The sequence below is a fragment of the Enhydra lutris genome, unplaced genomic scaffold (genome assembly GCF_002288905.1).
Source record: "Enhydra lutris kenyoni isolate GAN:26980312 unplaced genomic scaffold, ASM228890v2 scaffoldscaffold14, whole genome shotgun sequence".
NCBI lineage: Eukaryota > Metazoa > Chordata > Mammalia > Carnivora > Mustelidae > Enhydra > Enhydra lutris.
Window position 1 is genome coordinate 21,455,466 of NW_019154098.1, and position 27,973 is coordinate 21,483,438.

Here is a 27,973-nt window from a genome sequence, read left to right on the forward strand (position 1 = left end):
TTGAAAAAAAAAAAAAATGAATTCAAAGCCAAGGATTCTATGAACTCTCTCATCTTTCCATTTTGGGGGGTGAATGAGCTTCAAAAGCTGTTAAAGGAGACATAAATGCATGTTTGTCTTTCTCCTCCTCCCCTCTTCTCATTCCTTTCTATCCCCTCCGCCCCCACTGTCTTGAGTAAGATTTCACAGTGGTTAAACTCATGGAAGAGAAGACTGGGACCTAAAGGAAATACATTGCAGGATGGTAAGGGAAAGCTTGCAAACACCTGCTTATAACGAGAGGCTGCAAGTTTTACTACTTTCTGATATTCGGGCACAAAACTCACTTTGACCTGCCAGTGGATTTAAATGATCTCTGAGTTCTCTGCTTTCCCCCAGTCAGCCCACTGGGCCTGGTGTAAGCTTACCTAGTTGAGCTGATGCAGCCACTGGGAGCTCAAAACTGCAGTGTTCTCTTAGAAATCAAAACCTAGTAAATTAAAGAGATTTTTTTAAAAGATTTTATTTATTTATTTGACAGAGATCACAAGTAGGCAGAGAGGCAGACAGAGAGAGAGAGGGGGAAGTAGACTCCCCGCCGAGCAGAGAGCCTGATGCGGGGCTCAATCCCAGGACCCTGAGATCATGACCTGAGCCAAAGGCAGAGGCTTAACCCACTGAGCCACCCAGGCGCCCCAAATTAAAGAGATTTTATATTGCAAAACAGACAAGGGATAATTGAATGGCAAGATAGAATTTAACTTGAAAAATATTTTGCAACATGTTCATTCAATATCAAACCTCTCTAAAGCATTTAATTATTTTATAACTTAGAAAAGCTTCAGGTTTACCTCAAAGAACTCAAAAGGTAGAGTTCTCGTTGAAATTCAAATAAAAAATTACCATAAAACATGGCTGCAACTGTTGAATTAGGGTAAGGAATCATTTGCCAAAAAAAAGATAATTTGCAAACAAACTTCCCCTCAGGGATGTGTCTTCTGAGTCAAGTGAGGTCTCCTTGTGAAATAGACCCTAAGACCCTAAAATAGACCCTTTGAGCTTGTCTGAGAGAGGACGGGACCATTTCAGACAGGAAATGCCTGGGATTCTGTTTGGAGTCGCAATGCTTGGGGTTAAGATAACAAACAGCCTCTGGCTTCTTTCAGGGCAACAAAACAAACTCATATTGTCTCCAGGGTTGTCAATCCCGAGAATGGTTTGGTAGACCTGAGCCAGGAGAAGGGGAACTGGGGCAAATACTTTTTTAATGTTTGCCTGTGGGCAGGATGGGTTTCTGGTGTTTTGTGTTTGTTTTTCCTAGTTTACTATTCCTGATAAATATGAAATACTATTTATTTCTTTTGTGAACTCTTTTGGGTTTGGCTCCCACTGAGGGGGTGGCGGGGGTAGAAAACAGCGCATCAGAAAATTCTTGGCTGGAGTTGCATGTAAAGAGAGCTGTGAGGAGAGCCAAGGAAAGGAGGGCGGTTGAAATAACCCTGTGGAGCTATTAAGTTTGACGACTCTGCCCCTCCCAGTGGGACCATGGTATGTGGATTGACATGAGCTTAGTGCGTGCTCCTCGTTGTTCCAAATTGCACGTGTAAGCTCTTTAAAAGGATCAGGTTATGGCACTCACTCCCCCAAGCTGGTTGCTGTCAGAGACAGGGCAATCATGAGAAGTGACTGAGATTCACCTGGGTGCTGGGCAAAGAGCAGTTCAGACAGAAAAAATCAAGTCGGTTCTCAGAGTCCCTACGCCGCGGCAGACTGGGGCAAGTGGAGTCATTACGGCTCTTAACAAGTAATGTGTAGCAAACTAGTAACAATTTCATAAGAAAGCCAAGGCTGAGAATCCGCTAATGAATGGGGCCAGTACTTCCATCACAATCTGATTAAGAAGAGACAAGCGGTGCTTAATGATAGAAGCTTTATCTCTCCCGTTTTATTTATGCGGGTTTCTGTGGAGGCAAATCTCTTTAGGTTCCTGTAGTCTTAAAAATCTATGCCTAAAGCTCTGAGTCAGTTGATGTCCAAGCAAGTGATGGCAAGTTACTGTTTCCTAAGAGTATACTCTGTAGGAAAAGGCACCTCCTTGAGGAACGCCTCAGAACGCCTGAATTTATGACAAAGGGAAAATCTGTAAGTGAAGCATCCGGTGTGGGCTGATGAGGAAGCCTCTTGAGTTGACCTGGCAATGGAGGGGTTAATCTCTGTCTGAAGCCCGGCTGAGGGGGCTTAACTTGGTGCTGAGGGTCCTCTGTTTCCGAGGAAATGAGCAGGTTAAAGATGATCTTCCTGGCAGCCGCGTATATTAATATACGAGCAACTTCATCCTCTTGTCTTTCCCTTCCTAATTTACAACCATCTGTGACTGGTTTATAGGAGTTTTCAAAAGATGTGATTAGCTTTACTTGCAGGAAACTTGTAAAGGGTTTCAGGGTAATGATGTGTCAGCTATGAACTCATTCAGCTAATCTGAAGAGAAGTTTTTAGAGCAGGAAGGAGCCAGATTCAGAGGTGCTGACTTGTGAAACACCACGGCGAGTGCATTTGTGGCTAGAAGAGCCAGGATTCTAGTTTCCTAATCATGTAAAGGGAAGGAGGTAATGATGAGCAAAAGGGAAGAAACTGAACAACAAAACACTCACTCATTTGCACCATCCACACCGGAGCTTGTCCTCGCTCATCAGAATCAGGGAGGTATTCGAGATGGTTGCATAAAGAGCTTCCAGGGAACGTGGCTGGCAGCCTGTGACTCGGGGATATGAGGTGGAAGGCAGGGGCTGACACGTTTGACTAGAAGCCACATGAGCGCAACACAGTGGGTGGAGAGCAGCGAAGGGCTACACGTGAAATTCACTGCCAGGTTATTTCATTAATACATTGACTTACACATCGTGGCTTTGTAGCGCCTCTTAAATGCAAGGCATTCTGGGACCACAGTCACAACAGATCTGTCCTCACCAGCATGCAACCTAGTGTTCCAGTTGTTACTGGGGTTACAGAGCAAATTATCCTGCACTTAGTGGTGAAAGACAACCTTCTATGATGCTCATGGGTTACATGAATCAGGAATTCACTCAGGGCATAGAGGAGTGGCTTGTCTCTGCATCGTGGGGTCTGGGAGCCTCAGTTGGAAGATTCCAAGACTAGCGGCTGGAAACATCTGCAGCTTGTTCACTCATTTGTCTGATGGTTGGTGGTGGCTGTCAGCCGAAACACTAGTTGGGGCCTGGGCCAGAATTTCTGCATTAGTCTCTTCGTGTGGTCCGCGCTTCCTCACCGCATGTGGTTGGGTTCCAAAGCTGAGTGCCAAAGAGGAAGAGCCAGGCAGAAGCTGTCTCTTTGTGACCTTGCGTTGGAAGTCACGTAGATCACATGGATTCCACTGTGCTCCACTGGTCAGGACCATCACAGACCTTGCAGAAATTCCAAGAGAGGGAGCATCAACCCCAGATAGCAGTGTAGGAATGCCAGTCACAATGAAGGAAAGGCAGATAGATAAATGTATGGTGTGTATAGGGACATGTATAAAATCATCTGTCACAGTAAGAGTGAGAAAAACTACTGCAGCATCAAGTAAAAAATACTGTTTGTGAGGATTTTTTAAGTCATGGCCCAAAGAACCCTACTATTGGAAATATACTAATAAAGCCAAGAAATACCTGAGCACTACATTTCCCAAGTGTGAATCGTGCATGTCACTTTTGTTATTATTGTTACCATCTGTACAATGTTCTCTTCATTTTTCTATAATTGACCAACTGTTTTAAAACTCACATTTGTTTTAAAAGCAAACTAGATATTACTACTGAAAATTTTATTTTTTACCACAATTTGTTTACCATAAAACCAAAGCAACCTTAAATATAATCAAAATAAAACTGAACAGTTGTTAGATATGTTGCTTTCCAATGAAGATTATGAGACCAAAGCAAGCCCTCTTTGTCAGAAATGTTAGCAGGTGTTTGAAAGATAGTGAATCATAGTCCTACAATACTGAGGCTCTCCCTGGGCCTTAATCTGAAAGACTGAAAGAGAAGTAAAAACAAATGATATTTGAGAAAGTCAGTGATATTTAAGGCCTAACATCCTTTAAAGAATTTTTGATATTATAATCCTATTTTGTTTATATGTTTATATTTTTATTATTCCAGATCATTCCATGTATATATTCCATATATATATATATATATAGCTAAGCTTTCGTCTTATGTCCGCCAAATGGCTGGGATATATGCGGAAGACCAGCACTTGGCACAGAGCTGACACCTGTTAATGAATGAGTGGATCTGTGACCTGCCATCTGTCACAGGCTGGGTACCCAGCACCTCTGATTTGTTTCCTTAACCCATCCCTGAAAGATCTAGTGAGCATTAATAGGCCTTGATGAGTTGGCTTCTAGCTCAGGTTTAGCTACCCCATTATCTTATTACCACTCTTCACGTACTAGTGGAATTAACTTCTTGCTTCCCTACTGTGGCATAATACCTAGACTTTACGGGACCACCCCCCGCCAGGCCAACTTGCCCTCTTATGGGATGTAGGGATCTAAATCCAATAGGTATCTTAGTATGTAGGTATCTAAAGCCAACAACATGCATTCCAAAAATAATTATTAGCACCTGCCAGGGCCCATGTTGCACTAGACGATGGAGATCTCAGAGGGTAACAAGAAATGGACACTTTCTTGGAGTACAGAGAAAGGCCACTGTGGGGGGCAGCTGTCTTACCCCCAAAATTTAATTAACTGCTTACAATAGCATTGTCTTCTTGTTGAAGTATTGGTCAGAAAACACTACTTCCTAGGGATTTTTTTTTTCCAGTAGAGATGATCACTTGAGAATAAATAAAATTTTCAAGGTCTTCTCCATCTAGACGTTTCTTCTGGTTTTCAGGGGTATGGAAAAAGGTCTGTAGAGGTTAGAAGGAACACAGCCAGAAACTTATCTCCAGGGATAGAAGCTTAATCCAGGGATTCCAGCCTGTAGCCTTGACCACACATGCTAGGACTTCTAACAATAGTGCCTTTCTAGACATGGGGCGGCCTTAACAGACCTTTTCCTGCTTGCTTCGCAGTTGGCTACGGTGAAGCTGTCGAAACCAGTGGCTCTGTGGACTCAACAGGATGTCTGCAAGTGGCTGAAGAAACATTGTCCGAATCAGTATCAGATCTACAGCGAGTCATTCAGACAGCATGACATTACTGGTAAAGTATGCAGCATCCAAAATATTTGATTCTCTCTTCCTCTCCCCATCACAGTGGCCTTTCCCACACCCTTACAGTGAAATGCATCTCCCTGCTGAAATTTTCTGGCGTGGGTTTACTTTAAAAGGCGGGGGATGGATTCCAGATCCATGCGAGCTATGCTGCTTAACAAACATAAGCAATTAGAGAAGCACAGATTCCCAGTGTCCAGGACAAGTACATGGGAATTGGCATAAGGGGCTGGAGAACTCTGGAGAATGATGTGTGTCGCAATCCTAGAGAAAAGAAGGGGAGAAAGTCTTTCAAATTAGCCAGGTTGTAGGATCAGGATTAGATGTTCTAAGTAGGAGAGATTTCAAAATGGGAAAATTCTGGAGTGAATATGATCATGCTTGCTTACTGCCCCTGGGAGGAATGCCTTCAAAACAAAAATGAGGATTCCATTCAGATGCAAGTTTGAATATTATATGTGGAGGTCAAGAAGCACTTAGAAGCAGAAACTATGACAGTATAATGAACTGCAAAAGCCCTTAGGATCATGCGTCTCAATGGGAGAAGAGGGTAGGTAAAAAGGAGTGGATGGGGCCACCATGGAAGCCCATCGCAGTCAGAGGGTCTTCCCCAGACCTCGCCTGGCCTCCCGCCCTGAGGGTGTGCGGGGATACGGCAGCATTCCTCTCCTACCCTCTCTCCCCCTTCACAAGCACTGAACGTTTGGAATAAAGAACACACTCTGTGCACCAACACTGTGCTTCAGAGGAAAAACATGTTCAGAAGTCCTGATTCAAGTCCAGACTCTTCCCTTTTTCTAAGAGAACTCTATTCTTCTAGTGGGAAAGTGACTTGCTCTTGAGTAGCCCAGCCCTGTGGATCTAGCCGCTTTCCCAGCTGGGTGGTTTTCAAAGTGTGTTCCTTGGAGCCCTTGGGTACACTGAAGACTGCCAAAGGGACAAGAGAGGGTGTGTGCTCTTGAGTAGCCCAGCCCTGTGGATCTAGCCGCTTTCCCAGCTGGGTGGTTTTCAAAGTGTGTTCCTTGGAGCCCTTGGGTACACTGAAGACTGCCAAAGGGACAAGAGAGGGTGTGTTCAGTTGAGATGGGTTTGTCAACTAAAGGAGGTCCCTTTATGTCTGTTCGACATATTCGAATTGTGCAAAAAAGCTTCATTTGGTAAAGGAGGTTCTAATATAAAAGAACGGTGAGTAAGGTTACCCTAGATTCCTGCTGATCAAATTGGTAATGTTTTAAAATGTAAGGAACACACTCAAGTGTAGCTCAAGATGAGTTAACAGAGAGTGAAATCCTCCTAAGATTAAAATTGTCCTTAATGTATTTTTGCTTCCCCTATTGCCGACTGGAATGATGGCTTTTTATTTTTATTTTTTTTTTAAGATTTTATTTATTTATTTGTCAGAGAGAGAGAGGGAGAGAGAGCGAGCACAGGCAGACAGAATGGCAGGCAGAGGCAGAGGGAGAAGCAGGTTCCCTGACGAGCAAGGAGCCCGATGTGGGACTCGATCCCAAGACGCTGGGATCATGACCTGAGCCGAAGGCAGCTGCTTAACCAACTGAGCCACCCAGGTGTCCCTGGAATAATGGCTTTTTAGATGAAATTCCTAAAATTGTGAAAGCAGTGTCGGAACGTTGTTTAGATTCCGAGTGTCTAATTTTTTTTTTTCTTAGTCTCTCCTTTAAGAATTTAAGAAAATCCCATCCAGGGTCAGTTATTCCAGCCCTAAAAGCAATCAGTCAGTTAGTCACCATTTGGCTGATTATGGTCGCTTTCATCTGATAATGTGTGCTTAATGTTTCTTAATACCTGTGTGATAGAATAATGGCAAAGGCTTTTCGTGATCTTATTTGAAAGTAGTATTATCTTTTATTATGAGCGGGGAATTGCGAGATGCCCTTGAGGGAAGGGTAGGCATTTATAGTGGTTTGTAGAGGAGGAGCATTCCCTCCCTTAGAAATAGAAGTCTCATACTTCATGGCTTGGAGTCCATGGTATACCACTTCCCAAGGCTTTGGGCTACGTGACATGAAGAAGGAGGATGTGGGCTGAGATACAGGTTTCGAACAGCTGTCCTATGGCTTTGGTGGCCCATTGGGTCTCCAGGCAATGCCACAGATACAGTCAATCTGAACCTTCTTGGAATCTTGGGCATGCTGCTTAAGCTAGATGAGCTACTCAGCCTCACTCCCCATTTCCAAAACAAAGATAATTACTTGTCTTCGGGAGTTGTGAAGATTAAAATGAAATAACGTTAAGTGACCCACTAAGTTGGCCATTGATTGGCACCGTCTACCTGTGAGCATTTTGCTATTCTTGTCAAGACTCATCTGGAGGCGTCTAAAAACATACTATTCGTTCTAAGGGCAGCCTGTTTTCAGGCAAGAAGAGAAAGTAGAAAAGCACTGGGGGCTTAGGGAACAGAGAGAAGGAATTCACACGAACATCCAGCCTACACCTTTTTGACCTTTCACTATCTGAGGCTTCAGAAAACCACTCTCTTCCCCTGCTCTCTGCCCCCACTGCCTCTCCAAGAATGAAAGTGAAATACTCAGGTGGTCACAAGTGCCAAATGGCCAGAAAATAGGACTGGAGTCAGCCTGCAGTTCCCAGCCCCAGGGCACTGGAAGCTGGCAGGGGTCTCCGTACCCTTGGAGGCTAGGCTGTGAAAAACAGAGCAAAGAGGTTTGTGAAAAATTAAGACCTGCGGTGAACAGGCCAACTTCACCAGGCCTGGTAAATAGTGGAGTGCTGAGAGTGGTGATAAGTGCCAGGTCGAGGCCCCGAGCTGCAGCTTTGCCGTGCAATTTCGTGAAGGTTCCTGGTGCCCTTCAGCTTTCTTTATCTGCAGAAGGGAGATGGTACCTGCCTTCTAGCCTCGCTGTGAAAGTAGTCCATGGTCCTAGGAAACCGGCATTGAATGTCTGCTGCTGCTGATCTCCTAAGTGGACCAGTTTCCAATCTCTGTGAAAACAAACACCACATATAAACAACATATAAACAGTTGACTTCATCTATCTTTGTTATCCTGAGAACTGGAAAGTGAACACCTAGGTGGGGTGGAATGGGGTGGTGCTGGGGTGGGTAGTCTGGGATGGTAAGTATCCCGTGCTTATCTCCAAGCTTGCAAAGAAGATGTTCAGTGTCTCTTCCTTATGCTTAAATTCTCTTGAGTGTTGCTGTTCATTTCTTTTTCTCAAAGCAAGATCTCCAGTATCGTGCTCATCAAGCAAGTGTGTTTGTTACAGTGTAACCTATAAGCAATCCCTTAACTTAGAGGCAGGTGGTAGAGCCATGGCAAATAAAAAGGACATATTAAATGGAAAGAAGAAGGGAAAAGGGGCTTTCACGGACCTGAGTCGGATCCTCCTTGCTTGTCCTCCACCCCCAACCTTTGACAAGTAATAGCTGTACAACATCGCAGGAGCTGGTTTTTCATCAATGAAATGAGAATAATTATTTTAAAGGGTGTTGGGAGAATTAAATGGAAGGATGCCCATGAAGGGCCTGGCTTAGTGCCTGATACATAGTAGACATTTATCCATTTAGCAAATATTTATGGAGCATCTACGCAGTACTGGGTTTGGGGAATACAGCAATAAATAAGACGGTCAGCGATCTGTGCAGGGAAAAAATTGTGCTTCCGTGAGAAATTATGCATCGTCAGTAACAGACCATTTGGGGTTATCTAATTCGACAGTGCTGTTTTTACAACTCGGTAAGTTGTAGCTAACTGATAGCAATACAAAATAATCCTCATTGTAGATATGTAAATTCTGTCCCATGGAGATTCAGTTGGCTTTCCTAGCCACTGTGGAAAAGGTGAGTTTTGCCTGCCATTTATGCATTCATTTTACCCTCTGTGATTGATGAGTGTGTACTGTTAGGATTCTCCTTCATAGTATCTTTCTCCTGGTTGTAAGAGCTTACTGGTTTCTTCACTAACGAGTTAAAAAAAAAATCTTAAATGTGTTCATTTCTGTATTTGATGAGAGTACAGATTTAAACCTTTTTTTGAAAATTCCCATTTTAACTTCAGTAGTGTTTTTTTTTTGTAATGTTTTTGTCCGCAAGTCCACTATATTAATATTTTTATGCCTTTCTTTGGAGGACATTAAATTCTACACAAACATTCCCCCCATGTTCTCTGAAGTCTAAGAAACATTAAGATATGTTTCAGTATGTGAGCATTCAAAACCTCTTGCAAGTTTCCTGATGGAATTTGAAAATTTCCTCGTGTCCAGAAGGCACCTGCTATCTTGTGGCAGTTGTGTTTAATCAGAAGAGAAGCTACTTGTGTTACCTCCCTGCAGAAGAGCTCTTAAAAGGCATAAGATGGTTAGAACACCTGAGAGGCATTAGGATAGATAGATTTAAATCATCAGATTAGGCTTGAAGGAAAGAAATTTGTCTGTTTTCCTGTGCTTGCAAGATTCTCTCTCCAGTTTTCTGAGGCCGGCTCGGAATGTTGATGAGGAAGCTCTGCTGGGGCCAGGTGTAAGCTCACAGGCAACTTTCAGATTCTCTTTTATGCACAGTTAAGAATATTTTCAGGTTGGAGGCGATTTCAGCCCCTGGCTGTGCCTTGTGTTGTTCCTGTGGCTGCTAAAGTGAGTTTACCTCCTTCAGCATCAAGTTCTCCATCTGGAAAGGGTTCTTTCCCCTGCCAACTTGAAAGACGTATTTTTATGGGTGAAGCACTCAGAGTTCCCCAGAATATAAAATATCTTTAAAAGCCATTTTGAATGTGGAAAAGGTTTCCACGTAGTCTGCTTTGTGGCACAGCTATGGGCATGCTTTAGATGTCCAGGGTTCTGCAGGAATAGTTATCCTATGAAGTTCCCCTGCAAATGGTCAGTATTGATCTGTACTATTTCCCAGTGGCCTCCTGAGAAATAAATGAATATATTTCTGGTTCTTTTTGTGCTTCCATCACCCTCTCACCCCGCCCTGCTGCCTCTTTCCCCTTTTCAGAATATTCTGCTGAGATGTAGCACCCTGAAATTGGGCAGCTCTGCTTACACTATTGAATAAAAGGGAAACCTCTCTCTTTTAGACCTTTGGATTGTGGATCTGTGTGTTTACTAACATTATTCCCTTCCATGCTGGTTTCTCTGAGCTGTTCCACACCTTTACCCTTCTGCTATTGTCTTCCTTGTCTTTATTATGTTACCCATAGAAAGCAGTGGGGTATGTAGTTAAGTTATCAGAATTAGTGGAATGATTGGTTACTTTATGTGATCTACCTGTGAACATACTACTTATTAGAATCCAGTGTAGCCAGATGAACCGTGGGCATATGTAACTATCTCAGCACTGCAGCTGTGCATTTTCTTGGCATTGTCGGTTTCCCTCCAGAATTGTGTTTTCTCTGTCTTTGTGTTTTGTTACATTTCTCATCTGTATGAACTGCTCTACATTTTTTATTAAACCTCAAGCAGCCTAGATCTGCATAGTAAAGTTTCTGACATCATCAGGGCCTGTTTCCTGCAATTTCCCAACAATAGCATTGATTGTTTTTAACCCCTTTTGATGGAAGGCTTACTAACGTCACCTTGACACTCCTCAGCTTTCTTAAACCGAGGGTGCTGAATTGGACAGTCTTGATGATTCAGGATAATAGATTTTTAAATACCGGAAAGGGCTTTAGAGGTCATCCCAGATTTTATGAGGTCAATTAAAAAGAATACCCCTTTGAATGAAAAAGTATAAATGGAGGCCACAATATCAGCTTTATTTCTGATAAACCTTTTCGGAGAACATCATTTAGGTCTGCAGACAAATTGTTTGCTACCCAAAGTGAGCCCTGTTGTAGGACTTGTCACTTCAATAGGTGAAAAGTTTAATGATTAGAAAGCTCTGCTGAGGTTTAACCGAAAACCCACTTGTAGGTCCCATTTAGGTTCCCATGTTAGAAACCTTTGCTGAGAAAAGCCCCCAGGAAAGATTATTGCTGCCAGGCCCAGTGGAGCCATGGCACAGCTCCCCCAGTCATCCTTTCCTTCATCCCAGCAGACTGTTGTTAGGAGACCTCAAGATACCTGCTCCCAAGTTCCTTCCGTCTTTAATAGATGTCCTCCTTTGGCTACCCTGAGACAGTATAGGCTATCTGAAGGGATTTCCCTGAATATTTTTCCCCTCCACCCCATCTTACCTGCTGCTTCCTCTCCTTCTAGAAGGCGTGCCCTAGTTCTCTTTTACAGATTACCTTTGCTGATTCTGCTTGTACCAGTCGTCCCGTTTCAGCTGGGCACTTGCTCCCTGTTACAGTCCTCCTCTCCTCTTCAGTCTGGCTCCACCAGCTCCCTCCTTGCTCCCTAAAGAGTTCCATTCTAGCCCCTTGATGAGCCCCTTTTTGTGTATTTGTTAAATCACAGTTACTTCATATATTTGAAAAAAATTTAAATAGCTGCTACCACATGCCAAACAGAATACTCCGCCCCCAAAACTTCAGGATACACACTCTTTTCAAGTTCCTGAAAATTATCCACTGTGATGTACTGCACATAAGGGTATAAATAAATCTCAACAAATTTCAAAACACTGAAGTCTTACAGGGCATGTTCTCTGACCACACAGCATTAAATTAGGAATCTTTTACAAGATAGCCAGAAGATCCCAAATATTTAGAAACTTCACACACAACCAAGAACCGCATGAGTGAAGAAAAAAAGCCACAGCAGAAATGAGAAAATATTTTGAATGGAATAATAATAGAAACATGAATATTCCAAACACTGGTGTTGTGCAGCTACAGTACAACTTACAGGAAAATTGCTTCACTAAATGCCTTTATTAAAAGAAGACTTGAAATCAGTAAATTAAATGTTTACCTTAAGACATTAGAAAAGAACACATAATCCAAAAGAGCGAGCTGAAATTGGTGAGACGAACATACAAGCAGTAAAGAAAACGAACAAAGGAGAAATTGATTCTTTGAAGAGATAACAAAATTGGTAAACATCTACCTAGTCTGAAAGAGGAAAGCAGACAATGTCAGGAAAGAAAGTTGGGGGCATCATTAAATTTTCTATATACATTTAAAAGTAATAAGAGTATGAACAAGTTTATGCCAATGCACTTAGATGAAATGGACAAATTCCTTAAAAACCATAACTTAGTACCAAGTAAAAGCTAGAAAATCTAAATAGCCACATAGCTCTTAATAAATTTTGAGTTAGAACTACAGGGGCACCTGGGTGGCTCAGCGGGTTGGGCCGCTGCCTTCGCCTCGGGTCATGATCTCGGGGTCCTGGGATCGAGCCCCGCATCGGGCTCTCTGCTCGGCAGGGAGCCTGCTTCCTCCTCTCTCTCTGCCTGCCTCTCTGCCTGCTTGTGATCTCTGTCTGTCAAATAAATAAATAAAATCTTTAATAAAAAAAAAAAAACTACACACATACACACACACACAAAACCTAAGCCCGGAAGGCTTTTCTAACGAATTCAAATAATCATTAATCAAACCTATGCGGATTCTTTCAGGAAAGAGAAGGAAAGGGGAGCACTTCCAAACTCCTAAGGTCAGAAAAACTGTAACACTAAAACTTAACAAAGGTACTACAAGAGTGGTATGGCATAGACCCAATATCCTCTATCAGCCTAAACCTAAAAACCTTGACAGAATACGAACAAGTCAATTTCTAGCAATTGACAAAAACGATACTCTATCATGATCATGTGCACATAGGAATTCAAGGTTAAGTTTTTGAAAATTCAGCTTGATTCACTACGTTAATAGAATAAATGCAGAAAGTCATATGATCATTTCACTAGATGCAGAAGGCTTAGCATTTTAGCTCTGATAGGTGAAGAGAATGGACGTCATCACCACAGTCTTTACAGGAAGAATAAGCTGGACAAAAACATGCTGGGACCCATCAAAAACCTGATTCCCCAAGACAGATCATCATCCTGAAATCTAGAAGAATAGATTTATTTATAGATCTATTTATATTCTTCTATTTATAGAAGAATAGATTTATTTATAGATCTATTCTAGAAGAATAGATTTCCAATAATAATGGACAGAAGATTTGGGCAGTTTACAAGGAAGATAGAAGAATGGACAATAAATACTATAAAATATGAAAATATACTAAGTAACATTATCACCAGGAAAATGCAAGTAAAACCACGGTGAGATACTACTTTGTACTCCGTAAAATGGCTAAAATTCAAATGACCGGCAGTCCTAAGGCTTGCCAAATGCGTATAGCAACTAGATCTCTCATAGACTGTTATCAGGTATAATGTGGTACCACCCGATTCAAAAACTGGTAAGTTTTTACGTGGTTAATCACACAATTATTAAATGATCCTGCAGTTCTACTCTGGGGTATTTACACAAGAGAATTAGAAACATAGATTCATAAAAATTCCAGTCCAGTAATATCCAAAGGAGTGCTACTCAGAGTAAGACAAAAATTCTAAACAATTCTTAGGTCCCTCCAGAGTAGCGTTGATAAACAAAGAATGCTATATTCACATCAACACTACTTGACAGTAGAAAGGAACTTACTAGTGATGCGTGCCACAGGAAAGGACCTCACGCTGTGCAGGGTGGAAGAAGGCGGAAAACAAAGAGTACATACAGTACGACTCCGTTGTGTGAGATTCTCAACCAAAATTGGCAGTGATGGCCATCGGTTTCCTTGGGTTGAGATGTGGAGGGGAGATGGTGAAGAGGACCAAAGGAACTTTCTGTGGTCATGAAAATGCTTTATATCTCTGTCAGTATTTCTCTACTTGGTGCCTCAAATGTGTGAAATGTGTTGTATGTAAATTATATTTCAGAGTTGGTTTGGGGAGACTTGTGTGCTTTCCAAATTTTCTAAAATGGCAAAGTGTTTTTTAAAAGGAAAAAATGAAAATGTCATCCTGTGTCTTTCCATACGGGCTGTAGGATCTCTTATATTAGAGACGATGAAGAGGGGCCCCCAGGTAGCACTGTCGGTTGAGTGGCCGACTATGGGTTTGGGCTCAGGTCATGATCTCAGGGTCCTGAGATGGAGCCTCGAGTTGGCCTCTGTGTTCAGTGTGGAGTCTGCTTGAGATTCTCCCTCTCGCCCACCCTGTGTGCACACATTCTCTCTCTCTCTCTCTCTCTCTCAAATCTTTAAAAAAATGAAGATAGACGGGAGATAGGTTTTATATCCATCTATGTTGTAAGTATATAGATATAAATATATAACACAATCTAATACAGCATAACAAATATATATAAGGAAATGTATATGTTCTATATAAAGAAATTGAGTGTGAAAATCCACTTTATGCATTTTTCCCTGAAAGAATAATCTGAAGATATCAGAACATTCTTACAAAGAGAGCTATGGTTTCACCAGCTGGTGGAAGATGACACCAGGCAAGAGGACAGCTCCGTTGTCTGTGATTCTTCTTGTCTGAGCTACACTTGTGCACCAGGGCTTTTGGGGTTTCACAGATGAATTAAATTTCAGAAGATATTTTTGCAGTAGTATCTAGTTTCCACCTTAGTATTTTACTCATTCATACTTTTAAATTAAAAATTACCCCCACCACATTTTTTAAAAATATTTATTTATTTATTTATTTGACAGAGAGAGAGAGAGAGAGAGAGAGAGAGAGATCACAAGCAGGCAGAGAGGCAGGCAGAGAGAGAGAGAGAGAGGGAGGAAGCAGGCTCCTTGCCAAGCAGAGAGCCCACTGTGGGGCTCTATCCCAGGACCTTGAGATCATGACCCAAGCCAAAGGCAGAGGCTTAACCCACTGAGCCACCCAGGCGTCCCTCCCCCACCACATTTTATAAACCAAACGAATCTTAACACACAAAATCTCATTTAGAAGTACGATAAATTGGGTGCCTGGGTGGCTCAGTGGGTTAAGTCTCTGCCTTTGGCTTGGGTCATAATCTCAGGGTCCTGGGATTGAGCCCCTCGTCGGATTCTCTGCTCAGCAGGGAGCCTGCTTCCCCCTCTCTCTCTGCCTGCCTCTCTGCCTACTTGTGATCTTTCTCTCTGTCAAATAAATAAGTAAAATCTTAAAAAGAAAAGAAATATATTTCACTTTAAGAAAAACATTTCTCCCATTTTCATCACAGAACGGTGCCACTTTGCAGGCTTGTGTAAGGAAACTACTGCTCTTAAGGGGACTTTGATATTCTAAATACAGCATTTATTTAATATTCTACTTGAAAAGATAAGAATGGGGTTTGTCTCCAAGTGAACTATTTGTTTCATCCCTCAAAGAACTGGAAGGATTTTCTTTTTTAACCAGTTGCGTAGACTTAATTAAGACGAGTCCTGCAAGGGAGAGGATTTTTACTTGCTACGAGATTCAGTTGTTCTTTGGTGATCTCCCCTGGCCCCTCACTACTTTTGTAGGTTCTGTGGTTTGGGAAATGAGACTTGGAAGGTTTGCCCAGGTTTTCACAGCCAGGGAATGCGGGGCTGGGGTCGGGAGCGAGCTTTCTGCACCCTTATCCAGCCCTCCCCTCGCCTGCCAGATAGCCTGCTCCTTCGCCCGGCCAGCACCCTCTAACAGTCCCAAACCAAAGGCTTCTGAGACCTGAAAAATGCCAGTGCCAGCCAGGGTTTCTTAACGAAGTTGAAACTTACGGGACCGTCCTTCTTTAGGAAACCCCTGGCACCTTACCTGTGTGTCTTGGAGGCTTTCTGTGTGCCTGAGGCTCCTCTTGCAAGCTGGGACAGAGGGGAAGCCCGGCTAGGAGTGTGGTAGGTGAGGCAGGGTGAGTGTGGTGGCTGAGCCCTCCACATCAGCAGGACCTATGCACAGGCTGACGGCAGGCGAGAGGAGTTCCGCCTAGAAAATGCTTCTGGCAGTGCCTGACACGTGGTGAGGGCTTGGTAACTGCTACCTCTCGCTGTCACATTACTATGGGAGAACAGGAGACTGTTCTTACGGAAAGTCCAGCAGGTTGCCTCACAGATGCGGGGGCGGGCAGAAATGAGCAGGATACAACCTGTTTTTGTTTTTTTTTTTTTTTTAAGCTCACCCTTTTAGCTTATTTCCCACTCCAAATTCCAGGAGCTCAATGAAGTTTTTATAGCCACAGACTCAATGTCATTCTCTCTTTCAATCAGGTTTTCCTCCTTGTCTCCTCTTACTCGAACCTTTCTAGTCCCCCTCTGAGACAGTCACATTGGACTCAATATGACCAAAAAGTTCAGTTTCCTTTGTCGCTCACTCTGAGCGCGGACCTTTTTGCTCTGCCAGAGAAGTGAAGTTGATGAAACACGATCTGTTTGGAGAAGTCTGTTTGCTTTTTAGCTTCTGTGTCCATTTCATTCCTCTTTTTTTTTTTTTAATTGATGACTCTACTTTATTTTGTTTTGTTTTGATTTTGTTTTATGTTGTTGGGGAAGTACTGAAGTCAGGTTGCAAAATTGGAGATCCCCTTCCCTTGATTTTGCTCCCAGTCCCTGTTTGAACATTATTACCCTGCATACTCATCCTGTCAAGTCAATTTTCCCATCTTCGAAACCCCCGGGGTGCATGGGCAGAAGCTCTGTCATGACACTCCATGGGGGGCCTGGGAAGCACGCCCTTTGGAGGCGATCCGCTCCGTAGAGCAGTGGCACTCGTCCTTCAGATGGCATCACCGATGGTGACTGTGGCGCCATATTTCTTGTTGGAGGAAATGGAAGTCCACACGTGTGGGATTGGTTATGTTCAAGATGCTGTGGTACTGTTTTGATGAAATTCAATTGTCTTTGAGGTCGTGGCCAATATCATTCTAGTCCATTGTGTTTGGGCTCTCATGTTCCTCCTTCAGAGTCTCGTTAAATATATTTCTCAATTTCCGTACTAACTTTGGAATAATGTGACTGTTAAGTGTTTAATCGCTCTTGGCAGGCTTCCTATCTTGGATAGTTATGAAAGATGAGAGAAAACCTAGACTGTAGAGACCCATGAATGAGTCCCCGCCACTTCTTATTCACTGTGTGTGGCCTTGGCAAAGTCTGTTTCACCTCCCTGAGGCTCAGGTTCCCTTTCTCAAAAATATTATAAAGTGTACCTTACAAAGTTGCTACTAGTTGTTATTACTGGTCTGTGATTGTATGGACTTCATACATAGGTTTATAAGAAGCAAAGGAGAGTATAAAAATCACTTTTCAAATGGGAAAGAATTATGTAAATGTGTGTACATATATATGCATATATACATGTGTGTAGTTTTGTTTTATTATTTAATAATACAAATATACACCCCTTGGATTGCTTCTAAAGGGCATGATTCCTAATCCCCCCATGGAGTGTCATGACAGAGGTTCTGGCTATGCACCCTGGGGCTGAGAAAAAAATAAATATAATAAATATTTATGTTTACATATATATGCATATATATGTATATGCATGTATATAGTTTTGTTTCATTGTTAAATAAATATAAATAAAAATATATGGTTGGAGAAAACTCTTACTTTAAAAAACATTTGAGTATTCGCATGTAAGGCACTTAAGTAAGTACTTTGTGTACATTATTTAATTTATTGTCACAGTAACCCATGTAGTATTTCAATTTACAAATGAGAAAAATGACTCTCAGAAAACTTCAGTCTTGGGGCTCCTGGGTGGCTCAGTCGTTAAGTGTTTGCCTTCAGCTCAGGTCATGATCCCAGGGTCCTGGGATTGAGTCTGGCCTTAGGCTCCCTGATCAGCAGGAAGCCACCTTCTCCCTCTCCCACCCTGCTGCTAGTGTTCCCTCTCTCCCTGTCTCTCTCTCTGTGTCAAATAAAATCTTTAAAAAAAAAAAAAAAAGAAAGAAAAAGAAAACTTTAGGTCTCTTGTCTATGTCATAAAAACCTAAAAATAGCAAAGTCAAGGTTTTCCTCCAGGGCCATCTGAATCCAAAGCTCATGTTCTGACCTCTGTGCTATGAAAGATAGCATCTTATAAGTACAAGTGAGTGATGACAGAAAAGAAACATGGGGGTAAGCACCAAAGAAGTCTTCAGAAGGAGCTCCTATCTAGGAGCCTGGTCCATGGGGAAGTCCGCTTGGAGGAGGCTGGATTTGTCCTGTGTACGATTTTATTTTTTTTTATTTTTATTTTTTTTAAAGATTTTATTTATTTGACAGAGAGAGAGATCACAAGTAGAGAGAGAGAGAGGAGAAAGCAGGCTCCCTGCCTAGCAGAGAGCCTGATGTGGGACTCGATCCCAGGACCCTGAGATCATGACCCGAGCCGAAGGCAGAGGCTTTAACCCACTGAGCCACCCAGGCGCCCCCTGTGTACGATTTTAAAAGAGAAAGTCCCTGAAATATCCCAAGTTGTATTTGTGTATTTTGTTTGACCCGAGAGAACAAGAAAATGTAACCACTTTTAACCCGTAGACCTGGCCACCCCTATTGCTTGCGATGCTACGTCTTCCCACACTGGGGCTCCGTTCCTGAGCCTGAAAGCCTTTGGGGTTTCTTAAGCTGAGCAGGGATGAGTGATGGGGGTGGAGACAGATCAGTAGAGTAGTCTGAGGGCTACATGAGTGTCAGGCTAAGGAAACGAAATTTTCCTCCCTTGGAGGTCATTCACCACCCATCAGTGGTAATAGCATCACCAATGGTGAGCGGACTGACGGGCTCAGAACACTCTTGGAAAAAAATCGAATGTGCGAATGAGAGAGATCACCAATGTATGAGTTGTTGGCCCAAGTTCCTGGGTCAGGATCTGCTGGATTATTTTTACAGATCTCTGGCTTTTCCATTTTCCCAGTCTCCTACGGTGGTGCTGCATATGTGTAGCTCTGTTCCTGCAAAGCCACCGTTCTCTCCCTATTCATTATTCTGAGGAGTTACCAATGGTAGCAGATTTTCTTAACATTCCTCCCTGCAGTATTACCTCTATTTTTACCCCCTTCTTATTGGTCGGTCTCCTTTATATCTCTGAGGAAGAGAGATTATCTCTCCCAAGTCCAGTCCCCTAACCTGTGCTGCTTCTCTCCGCCTGTGTGACCCCCCCCTCCTCCCACATCAGAATTCTTTTCGTCTCACTTTTCCTTCTGAGTCTTCAGACTTTCTACCTCTACTGTGGCATTCCAGTTTGAAGCCCCGGTGCATCCAGTATACGTCCCCTCCTCACTACTGTTACACATTCCTGCTCTAGGTTTCCCTAGTCTCAACCTGAATGGTGTCCTGTGATCCTACACCATGGCTCTCTGGGAAAGCATCTGTTCTTTTGTCTCTTTAAATCAGACTTGACAAGGTCTCTTCCTTAAAGAGACTAAATGCCTACTGGGTAAAGTCCACATTCTTTTTTTTTTTTAAGAGTTTATTTATCCATCTGATACAGAGAGAGATCACAAGTAGGCAGAGAGGCAGGCAGAGAGAGCGGGGGAAGCAGGCTCCCCGCCGAGCAAAGAGCCTGAAGCGGGGCTCGATTCCAGGCTCGATTCCAGGACCCCGAGACCATGACTTGAGCCAAAGGCAGAGGCCCAACCCACTGTGCCACCCAGGTGTCCCTAAAGTCCACATTCCTAAGCTCAGTGTATAAAGTTCTTGATAAACATCCCTCAGGTTTGTTTACAGCCATTCCTTGTATCCGTCCTATCCCAAAACTGCAGCAGACCACTCTCATTCCTGCCCCACTGTTCCCCTAGTGAACTTGGACGTCTCCAGTGATTTCTCTCTTCCCTAACCTCCCTGGGCCTTTCCAAGCAAAATTAATTTTTTCATTCTGTATTTCTTTGGCATTTTTTGCAGTGAACGAATAACCACTGTTCATGTTAGAACACTGATCACATTACATTAACATTATTTGGTTACACGTCTATCTTCCTTCCACCAGCCCAGAAACTCCTATAGGGTAGAAATAACGTCTGGTCTCTCTTACTGTCTCTAGCTGTGTGAACCCAGTGCCTGGCATAAAATAGGCATTTAGTAAGTATTGATTGGATTAAACGGAGTTTGTTCTTTCTTTGATAGGCTTAATACTGAACTTAAAGCCCTTCTTCATCTACATTGAAGATGGGACCAGGGAGGGAGACAAACCATAAGAGACTCTTAATTTCAGGAAACAAACTGAGGGTTGGTTGGGGGTGGGGGGTAGGGATAGGGTGGTTGGGTTATGGACATTGGGGAGGGTATGTGCTATGGTGAGTGCTATGAATTGTGTAAGACTGATGATTCACAGACCTGTTCCCCTGAAGAAATTAATATATTATATGTTAATAAAAAATAATAAATAAGAATTTTTAAAAAATACTTGATTCGTCCTTCAGTTTCCCAATCAGCCCCCTTTCCCTGAAGCTCATCTTACACTTTTCTATCTGCAGCTTCTTATAATTTCCTTCCATTAATGTTCAAGTGTCCTTCTCTCTCATTCTTGGAGAAGCCCCATTTGGTTTTTGGGTTTTTTTTTTTTTGTTTTTTTTTGTTTTGTTTTGTTTTGTTTTGTTTTTTATGAACTATGTTGGATCTGTACTGAGCTCCAAAATGCCGTCTTTAAGGACACACGTGAATGACAGAACACTTGAAACTTTGTGGGATCCCGAGTCCCCTGTTCCCTTCAGGCCGGTCTTCCCACGGATATTACGGCAGGAGGTGTCCGGAGTTTCGCTCAGTGCCAAGAGTGATTGTCACAGCGTTGTGGAAGCTTGCTGGGCCTGCTGAAACTCAAGAGACTGGTGTTATTTTGGAGCATGGGAAGAATATCCTTTATCTGAGAAGCTTCTGTTTAGGGCAGGAGCGTGGAATCTGTCACACTGTGCATACATTTAGTGCTAATTTGCCAGCATTTCACGAGTATCAGAGCAAAATACACGTGCAGCATTTTTGTTTCAGACATCCACGTTGTTTGGATTTGGGTCCAACGGTGCTAGGTTTCTATTCTCAGCTCTTCCTGGCAAATTAGCTAACCCCACACTGCCTTAATGACATTGACACTGTTTCAGAGATTACGACGTACACAGGAGAAGTGAGAAGAGTGAGTGGTGAAGTAGGGTGACATTGAACCCGATAAGATTGCCAGTGTCGAACAGTTTCACCAACAAAATGGCAGTTTCATTAGGTTTAACCTAATAGTGGAATAATGGACCTTGTTTAAAAGGAAGTAGGTAATAGGTAGAATAATGTTTTTGAGCGTTTCTTAATGTGCCAGGCACAGCAGTAAGTACTTTTTATGCATAACTCATTTAATCCTCAAGACAACTCTAAGATGTATTATCCTTCTGCTTAGGTGAGAGGAAGCTGAGACCCAGAGGGTATGACTTCCTCACAGCTAATAATGTGCATTGGATATTCCAGTCACAAAGAAAGGAATCTTCTCACCCAGGGGTTGGCAATCTTTTTTTAAAAAGAGCCACATAGGGCCATTTGGCCTCGCAAGCCATCTGGTCTTTTGTCCCAACAACTGAACTCTGCCTGTGTGTGTAAACGAATGAAGTGTCTGTGTTCCAATTAAACTTTATTTATAAAAGTAGGCAGTAGGCTAGATTTGGCCCACAGCCTATGGTCTGTAGATCCCCTTTCTGACCTCTTCCTCTCTGTACCCAAATATGTTTTTTCAGTGATGGTGATAAAAGAAATTTAGAAGTCATAGTTTAAAAAAAAAGTATGTTTTTCTTTTTTATATATTCAATGTAGAAATATTAGAAAATATACATGCACTAAAAAGGGAAACATGCACAAATCCCCCCCGGATTCTAACATTCCAGAAGTACTCACAAAGATTTCAGTGTGTATCCTTTCAGGGTTGTTGTCTGTGCACACTTACAAGAACAGAGTCATACCTTAGAGAGTGGCATAGCCTGAAAATTATATGGCAAATATGTTTCTATATTAGTTAAACGCAAAATATTTTCTTGGGCTGTTATTCTCTGGATGTTGTATGTATTTATGCTTTTCAGACAACTTGTGTGATCTGGTTTCATATGCTTCTCTTTTTCACACCCCCCCTCCCCTCCCTGGCTCTGTCCATCCTCTGTTCTTTGTTGTATTCTGGAGTCACGGTTTTCTTTCTCTAGTGTTTTTGCCTCTGATACTGATCTCATCCCTTCACCTTTACCCTGGTTATAGCCAGCAACGGTAGTGAAACCAGCCCTGTAGGTAAATGGGCACCAGAAAAATAATACATCTCCAAGTCCCTGTCACTGTCCTCTGTAGATGCCACCCTTGGGGGCAGTGTGATTTCTTTGAATGTTTTCTTTCTGTCTGCTTCCCTCTTCCCCAAGGCTCCTCCAAAAGAGAAGCTTGCGCAGCTTTTCTTAAATTCATTAAATTTTCAGTGTCTTTCCCCCGTGGTTGGTACGCGGCAGGCAACACAAGACAAGAGGACATTAGAATTCCTTCCGGGGAGAGAACATAGTGTGAGCAGTTTCGAAAGGTCGTGTGTTGCCACAGTGTCCTTCTTTATAAATCTTTCAGAGGACAGTGAGGTGTATTGGGGGGAGGGGGAGATGGGATCACTGTAGTCATTCCAGAAGGATCTTAGCCTCACATCTGCCATTTGGCAGTAAATTCCCTGTGGTGTGCAGTTTGAGCACGTAGGAAAAGGGGGGCAGGATAGAGTTACCTCTGTTTTTGCAAAATATGCTCCCACGAAATTCAAGTCAAAGACTAGCCTCTCTCCCAACGAGCGTAGACAGCTTCAGGGGAAAGGATGCGGTGATGACTGGGTACTGACAACTAGAACAGAAAAGGGAAAGCCACTTTGTATGTCCAAGCAATTTCCTGAATGTGTATAGGTAGCCATTCTGTGACGTCCATAGAATCTTAGATTGTTTTACTCATAAAAAAAATTTCCCAGTGACATTTGTATCACACTTGAAATGTATGAAGTGATATTTCAGACACGTTCTCTAACCTCAGAGCCCTGTTGATCTAAGTGTGAGTTGGTCTTCAGATGAGGAATCTAAAAGCTCAGAGGAGTGAAGAGAATTGACCCAGACCTCGTGGCCAGTAGATGGCAGTACTCAGCTTCTGACACCTAAGACTATGTTCTTTGCTCCAGTCCAAGGCAAGTTTTGCATTCTTTACTCCCGTCATTTTGCCTTTGTTTCATGCTGAGTATTGTCATATTCTTTTCTTTCTTTTTTTTTTTTCTTATTTGACAGAGAGAGAGATCACATGTAGGCAGAGTCAGGCAGAGAGAGAGAGGGAAGCGGGCTCCCCTTCTACGTATCGGGCAGAGAGCCCCATGTGAGGCTTGATCCCAGGACTCTGGGATCATGACCTGAGCCGAAGGCAAAGGCTTAACCCACTGAGCCACCCAGGCATCCCAGTCATCCCAGTCATATTTCTCTATTATAGAACATGCTATGTTGTTCTATGCTGTAGAACACACAAACTGTACGGGAGGATTTTTGACACCAAGGAGAAGATTGTCTTGGGAGATTTGGAACTCCAGAATGGTGTGTATCTGTGCCAAGCACAGTTGTTCAAGACCATTTAATACTGAAGCTGTTATTCACCAAGAAATATTGTTACCCTTAGCTAGAAATAGAAGAGAAAGGAAAATTATACCAGAACCCATTTTTGAGATAATTAGCAAAATGTCAGGGACAGATGGGCTAGAAACTATGGAAAAACATATGTCTTACTGATGTTTTCCCTGTGATCATATGTTGGATGCTATAATGGCAAAAGCCTGTTTCCTGGCTGGAAAACTATTCTTTTTGGGTTTTTTTCTGCCTTTTATTTAGGAAACTGGCTGGCTGGCTTGCTTTTAGAACTTCTTGTAGTCTGTATCCCTACCTCTTTATCACCTCTGACTACACACACTTGAGTTGGATTTTCTCAGTACATTCAAAAAGACTAAGAAATACACTGACTCTGCAAACAGAACTACTCCACTTCCTAGTGGCAGTGGCAGTAGAAACAATTGTTGCATACACCACTATGGGTCAAACCAGGTCACCAAGGTGATTGATAGTTTAAAAAAAAAAGAAAGAAAGAAAAGGACAAGTGTGATACATATACTCACATTTATTTCCAACCCACTACCTCTCAGTTTGCAAAAAGTGGACTAGTGCAGAGAAAGGACACAGGGTAGTCACTGGAGAGATAGGGATGGAGTGAATGGCAGGACAGAAGAAAAGAAGGTCTGGAAAGAAGGCCAGCGGTGTACTAGCCAAGTAAACTTGAGCCGATCATACATCTGCAATCGGTGCTCAGATTTCTCATCTGCAAAATGGTGGCGTTGGAGTAGAAAACCCCTCAAGCGTGTTTTAGCAGTAAGATGCTCTTGGGCGTTGAGCAGTCGGCTATTAAAGACATCTTTGTTAACGACAGGTGATGACGCAAGATGGTGCCGTCACCTGACCTGCTCACAGTGTATCTAGTTTTGTCTGGGTGCCCATTTACAGTTTCCAGTACCTGAAAAAAAATATTTCATTGCAAATATTCTGTAGTTTGGGCCTTGGATTTTTTAGTAAAATCTTTCTTTTTCGTTCCAGTAATTTGTTTCCTTACTGAATATTTATCATTACCTCAATTGATGTTTAATTATTTACAGATTAAATAATTCATAATTTATTATAAATTGCTAATTTCAGATCATTCATTACCTACTAATTGTTCAATTATCTTTATATTAGTGCTCATTAATTTGCTCAATAAACATTTGCTGAGTAATCACTAAATGGCCAACACTACCAGAATGGAGACACAGAGAAGCTTGAGAAGGAAGCTGGGCTTTTTTTTTTTTTTTTTTTTTTTTAAAGATTTTATTTGTTTATTTGACAGAGATCACAAGTAGGCAGAGAGGCAGGTAGAGGCAGGGTGCGGAAGCAGGCTGCCCGCCAAGCAGAGAGCCGGATGCTGTATCCCAGGACTCCGGGATCATGACCTGAGCTGAAGGCAGAGGCTTTAACCCACTGAGCCACCCAGGTGCCCCGAAGCTGGGCTTCTTTAAAGAAGGAATAAACTACGTGTCACTTTGGGGAAACTGGATCTCCTTTAGTCCACGTGCATATATTCATATCTCTTCATTAACCTAATTCTGTTTAGCTCCATATTAAAACAAATCCAAAAAGAAAAAGGTGAAATTTAGAAAATTTTATTGGATGCATTTTTGTTTTCCAAGATTGGTCAAATGAAAAAACTTTTTTTTAATACTCTGGTAACACTTTGAAAAGTCAAAATGCACAAAGGTAATGGAATCGTGAAGATCAGATTTTTGTATTATCAGAAATACAGTACACATAGTAGTCTTGGAATAAATATAGATGTTAAGTATTTGAAGGATGAAAGAGAGATGGACAGAGATAAAGAGGGGGGAAAAAAGCCTGAAAGAGTTAAATGGGGCTTAAGGGTTATCCTGTGGTATCTTTATGCTTGTTATCTTGGGTGGTAGGGTCAGGCTAATCAAGCCCAAATGAATGAAAATCTGTGCTGCTAGATGGTTTGATTTTTCACGCAGGACAATTCCTTCGATCTGAAATTTGGCAGTTACAACATTCTGTTCAACAAGCTCGGTGTTATTTTAGATGAGACCCAGTCTTTGTTACTTGATTTTGCCCAAGTTTAAAGATTTCCTTGATTTCAGCTGACTTCTGAGGGTATATACTAAGTAGAAGTGTAGTATCATCAATTATCTTTTGCCAGAATTTGAGTAGTACACCCTGGGAGGGAAAAATTAATGCCCCTTGTCCTAAATTCTTTCCCTGGTCTGATTAACTTATCATTATGGTTAATAACGGTTAATGTAGTTAATATAATTATGACACTCCTCTCCATTCGTACATTTGCTGCCTTTCCAGACGTCCAGCATTTAATGCCTTCATCCTGTGACTTAGATGGACAATACATATCGCAGACTTCCTCCTTGATTCCACTTCAGTGGGAACTATTAAACTATTATGGGAACTGACCTGCCCTGATCTGATAGAAAGAAAACCCTATTCTTCTTTTATAACACCGAGCATTGATGTCTGTTCTTCATTGCGCTGAGGGAAATGTCTCCGAAAACTTTAAAGGACAAGGGGTAAAGCCGCCACTAGATAAATGGGGATTTTGAGACCGCTTTCATGGAAGATCTGTTGGAGTCATCCGCGGCCCCAGGGGAGGTCGATCTGATTAAGTCTGCTCCTCAGTTCCAGCACTAACTGGGCGGATCCAGACTTGTAAGTCGCCCCTTCTGCCTGTGGAATGTGCCCTGGAGGTTTGCTATTTGACTTCTGTGGGCAGACTGGATAGCTCATTCGGAAAACATTCTTGGAAAAGGAGCCTGTTTACCCTAGAGGAGAATGGTTTCTGAAGACACTAGACTAGAACATCACCTCATTCTTCCTCTCTCTTTCAAAACCTCAGCAGAGTCAGCTCTGGGCTATGCTGTTCTTGAACATAAAGCAGAATCTTCAAATACTTACCCAGCCCAGTTTTTTCCTAATTACTTAACAACCTCTGGTCAGTAAGTAGGATTTGTTGTTGTTTTTACCCCTCACATTATTCTCAGAATGTAAAGCAGTTACTGGTAGGAGTCTACACCCAAAAAAGTAATACCATAGAACAGAGTTGTCTTTTACCTTTTTTTTTCCCCCATGGTTTTTCCTCAGTGTAGGGAAGCGGGTGAGTCCTGGCTGGAGACAAAACAAACATGGCGGTATGATAGGTTCATTGTATGTGTCTTCTTTAATGCTAGAGGAACTGGTTAAATAATATCTTGGGTGGAAGGGGGAAAAAAGTCTTTAGTAAAATAGTCTTTGGCAAGAATATATGTGAAGGATATTTCTTTCTTTGTCCTAAAGAAGTATTGAGCCTTTTCTTCCGAAGGACAAGAATGGTCATCGATGTAATTTTTCTGTTGAGTTTTGCATTTGTTTTGAGCTCCTCAAGGGGGAGCTCTCCCACAAGCTAACTAGTGTAACTCACCTCTCAGGTCTGACTTGGACTTTGGATGGGTCCTCCCTTATCCATCCATTTAGTCGGCCTGGGATTCTCCCTTTGATATGCAAGCTTTGCTCTCTTAATTGACATGAAGGAGGATGACAGCCAGCCAATTACAATCTCTAAAATAATCTTGTCAAGTTATACTTGGATATGAATTAATCATCTTCATTGTTAGGTGTCCTGCCGGACGTAAGGGGAGTGGTCAGTCTGGTCAGTGTTCCCACTCAGGCATGAAAGCAGTGACAGCTGGGCCTTAGACATGTACTTTCCATTAGAACATTCTTTGTGGATAGAGTTATTCAAACCTACCATTTCATATTGCCACAGAAGTTGTGCCAGTTTATGTTTGGTGCAAAAGAGGTTGCTCCTACCTTCTGCTATTCCCCCATCCCACCTCCAAACCCTGTCCCTTCAACATAAATCTATTTCAGTGTAGAATGCCTGTTTATTCTCATTTTTAGTGTCTGGATGTAAGGACTGGTTAAGCTGACTCTTACATCCAGACATTAAGAGACACTGAAAGCTGCCTTTTGCGAAAGCAAGAGAAAATATAATAACTGGGCTTCCTCTTATTGTAGTTGAAATGAAAGTATGAAGAAGACTTTGGTTTTTTTCCCATAAATGCTAGAAGATTATTTCCTATTGCTTTTTTTAATTTTTAAGAAAAAAAAATTCAGATATGGTAAATTGTCACTAAAATGTGGTTTTGGGCAGGTGATTCTTTGTCCTAATTTAGCCTCCCCATTATCCTGGGGGTATAATTTCCTTTGGGGGAAAAAGTGAGTAACACTTCTCTTTATAATTTTTGGAAAAATAATGTTCTTTCATGAGAAATATAATCTTTTACAGGAAAATGATTCTTCTGTTTTAACTCTAAATACAGTGGGAGGATTTCTGTGAAATATAAATATTTGCAAACTCTTTATGTAAGCACACTTTAACCAAACACTTGG

General features: G+C 42.2%; 1 protein-coding gene across 1 annotated transcript in view; it reads left to right on the plus strand.

Annotated features, from left to right (window-relative positions):
* LOC111146786 (sterile alpha motif domain containing 12) overlaps positions 1-27,973 on the plus strand; it is a 384,040-nt gene that overhangs the window by 161,310 nt on the left and 194,757 nt on the right. The window contains exon 3 of the mRNA XM_022502468.1: positions 5,062-5,191. Coding sequence (XP_022358176.1) covers positions 5,062-5,191 — 130 coding nt within the window. The remainder of the gene's footprint in view (positions 1-5,061; positions 5,192-27,973) is intronic.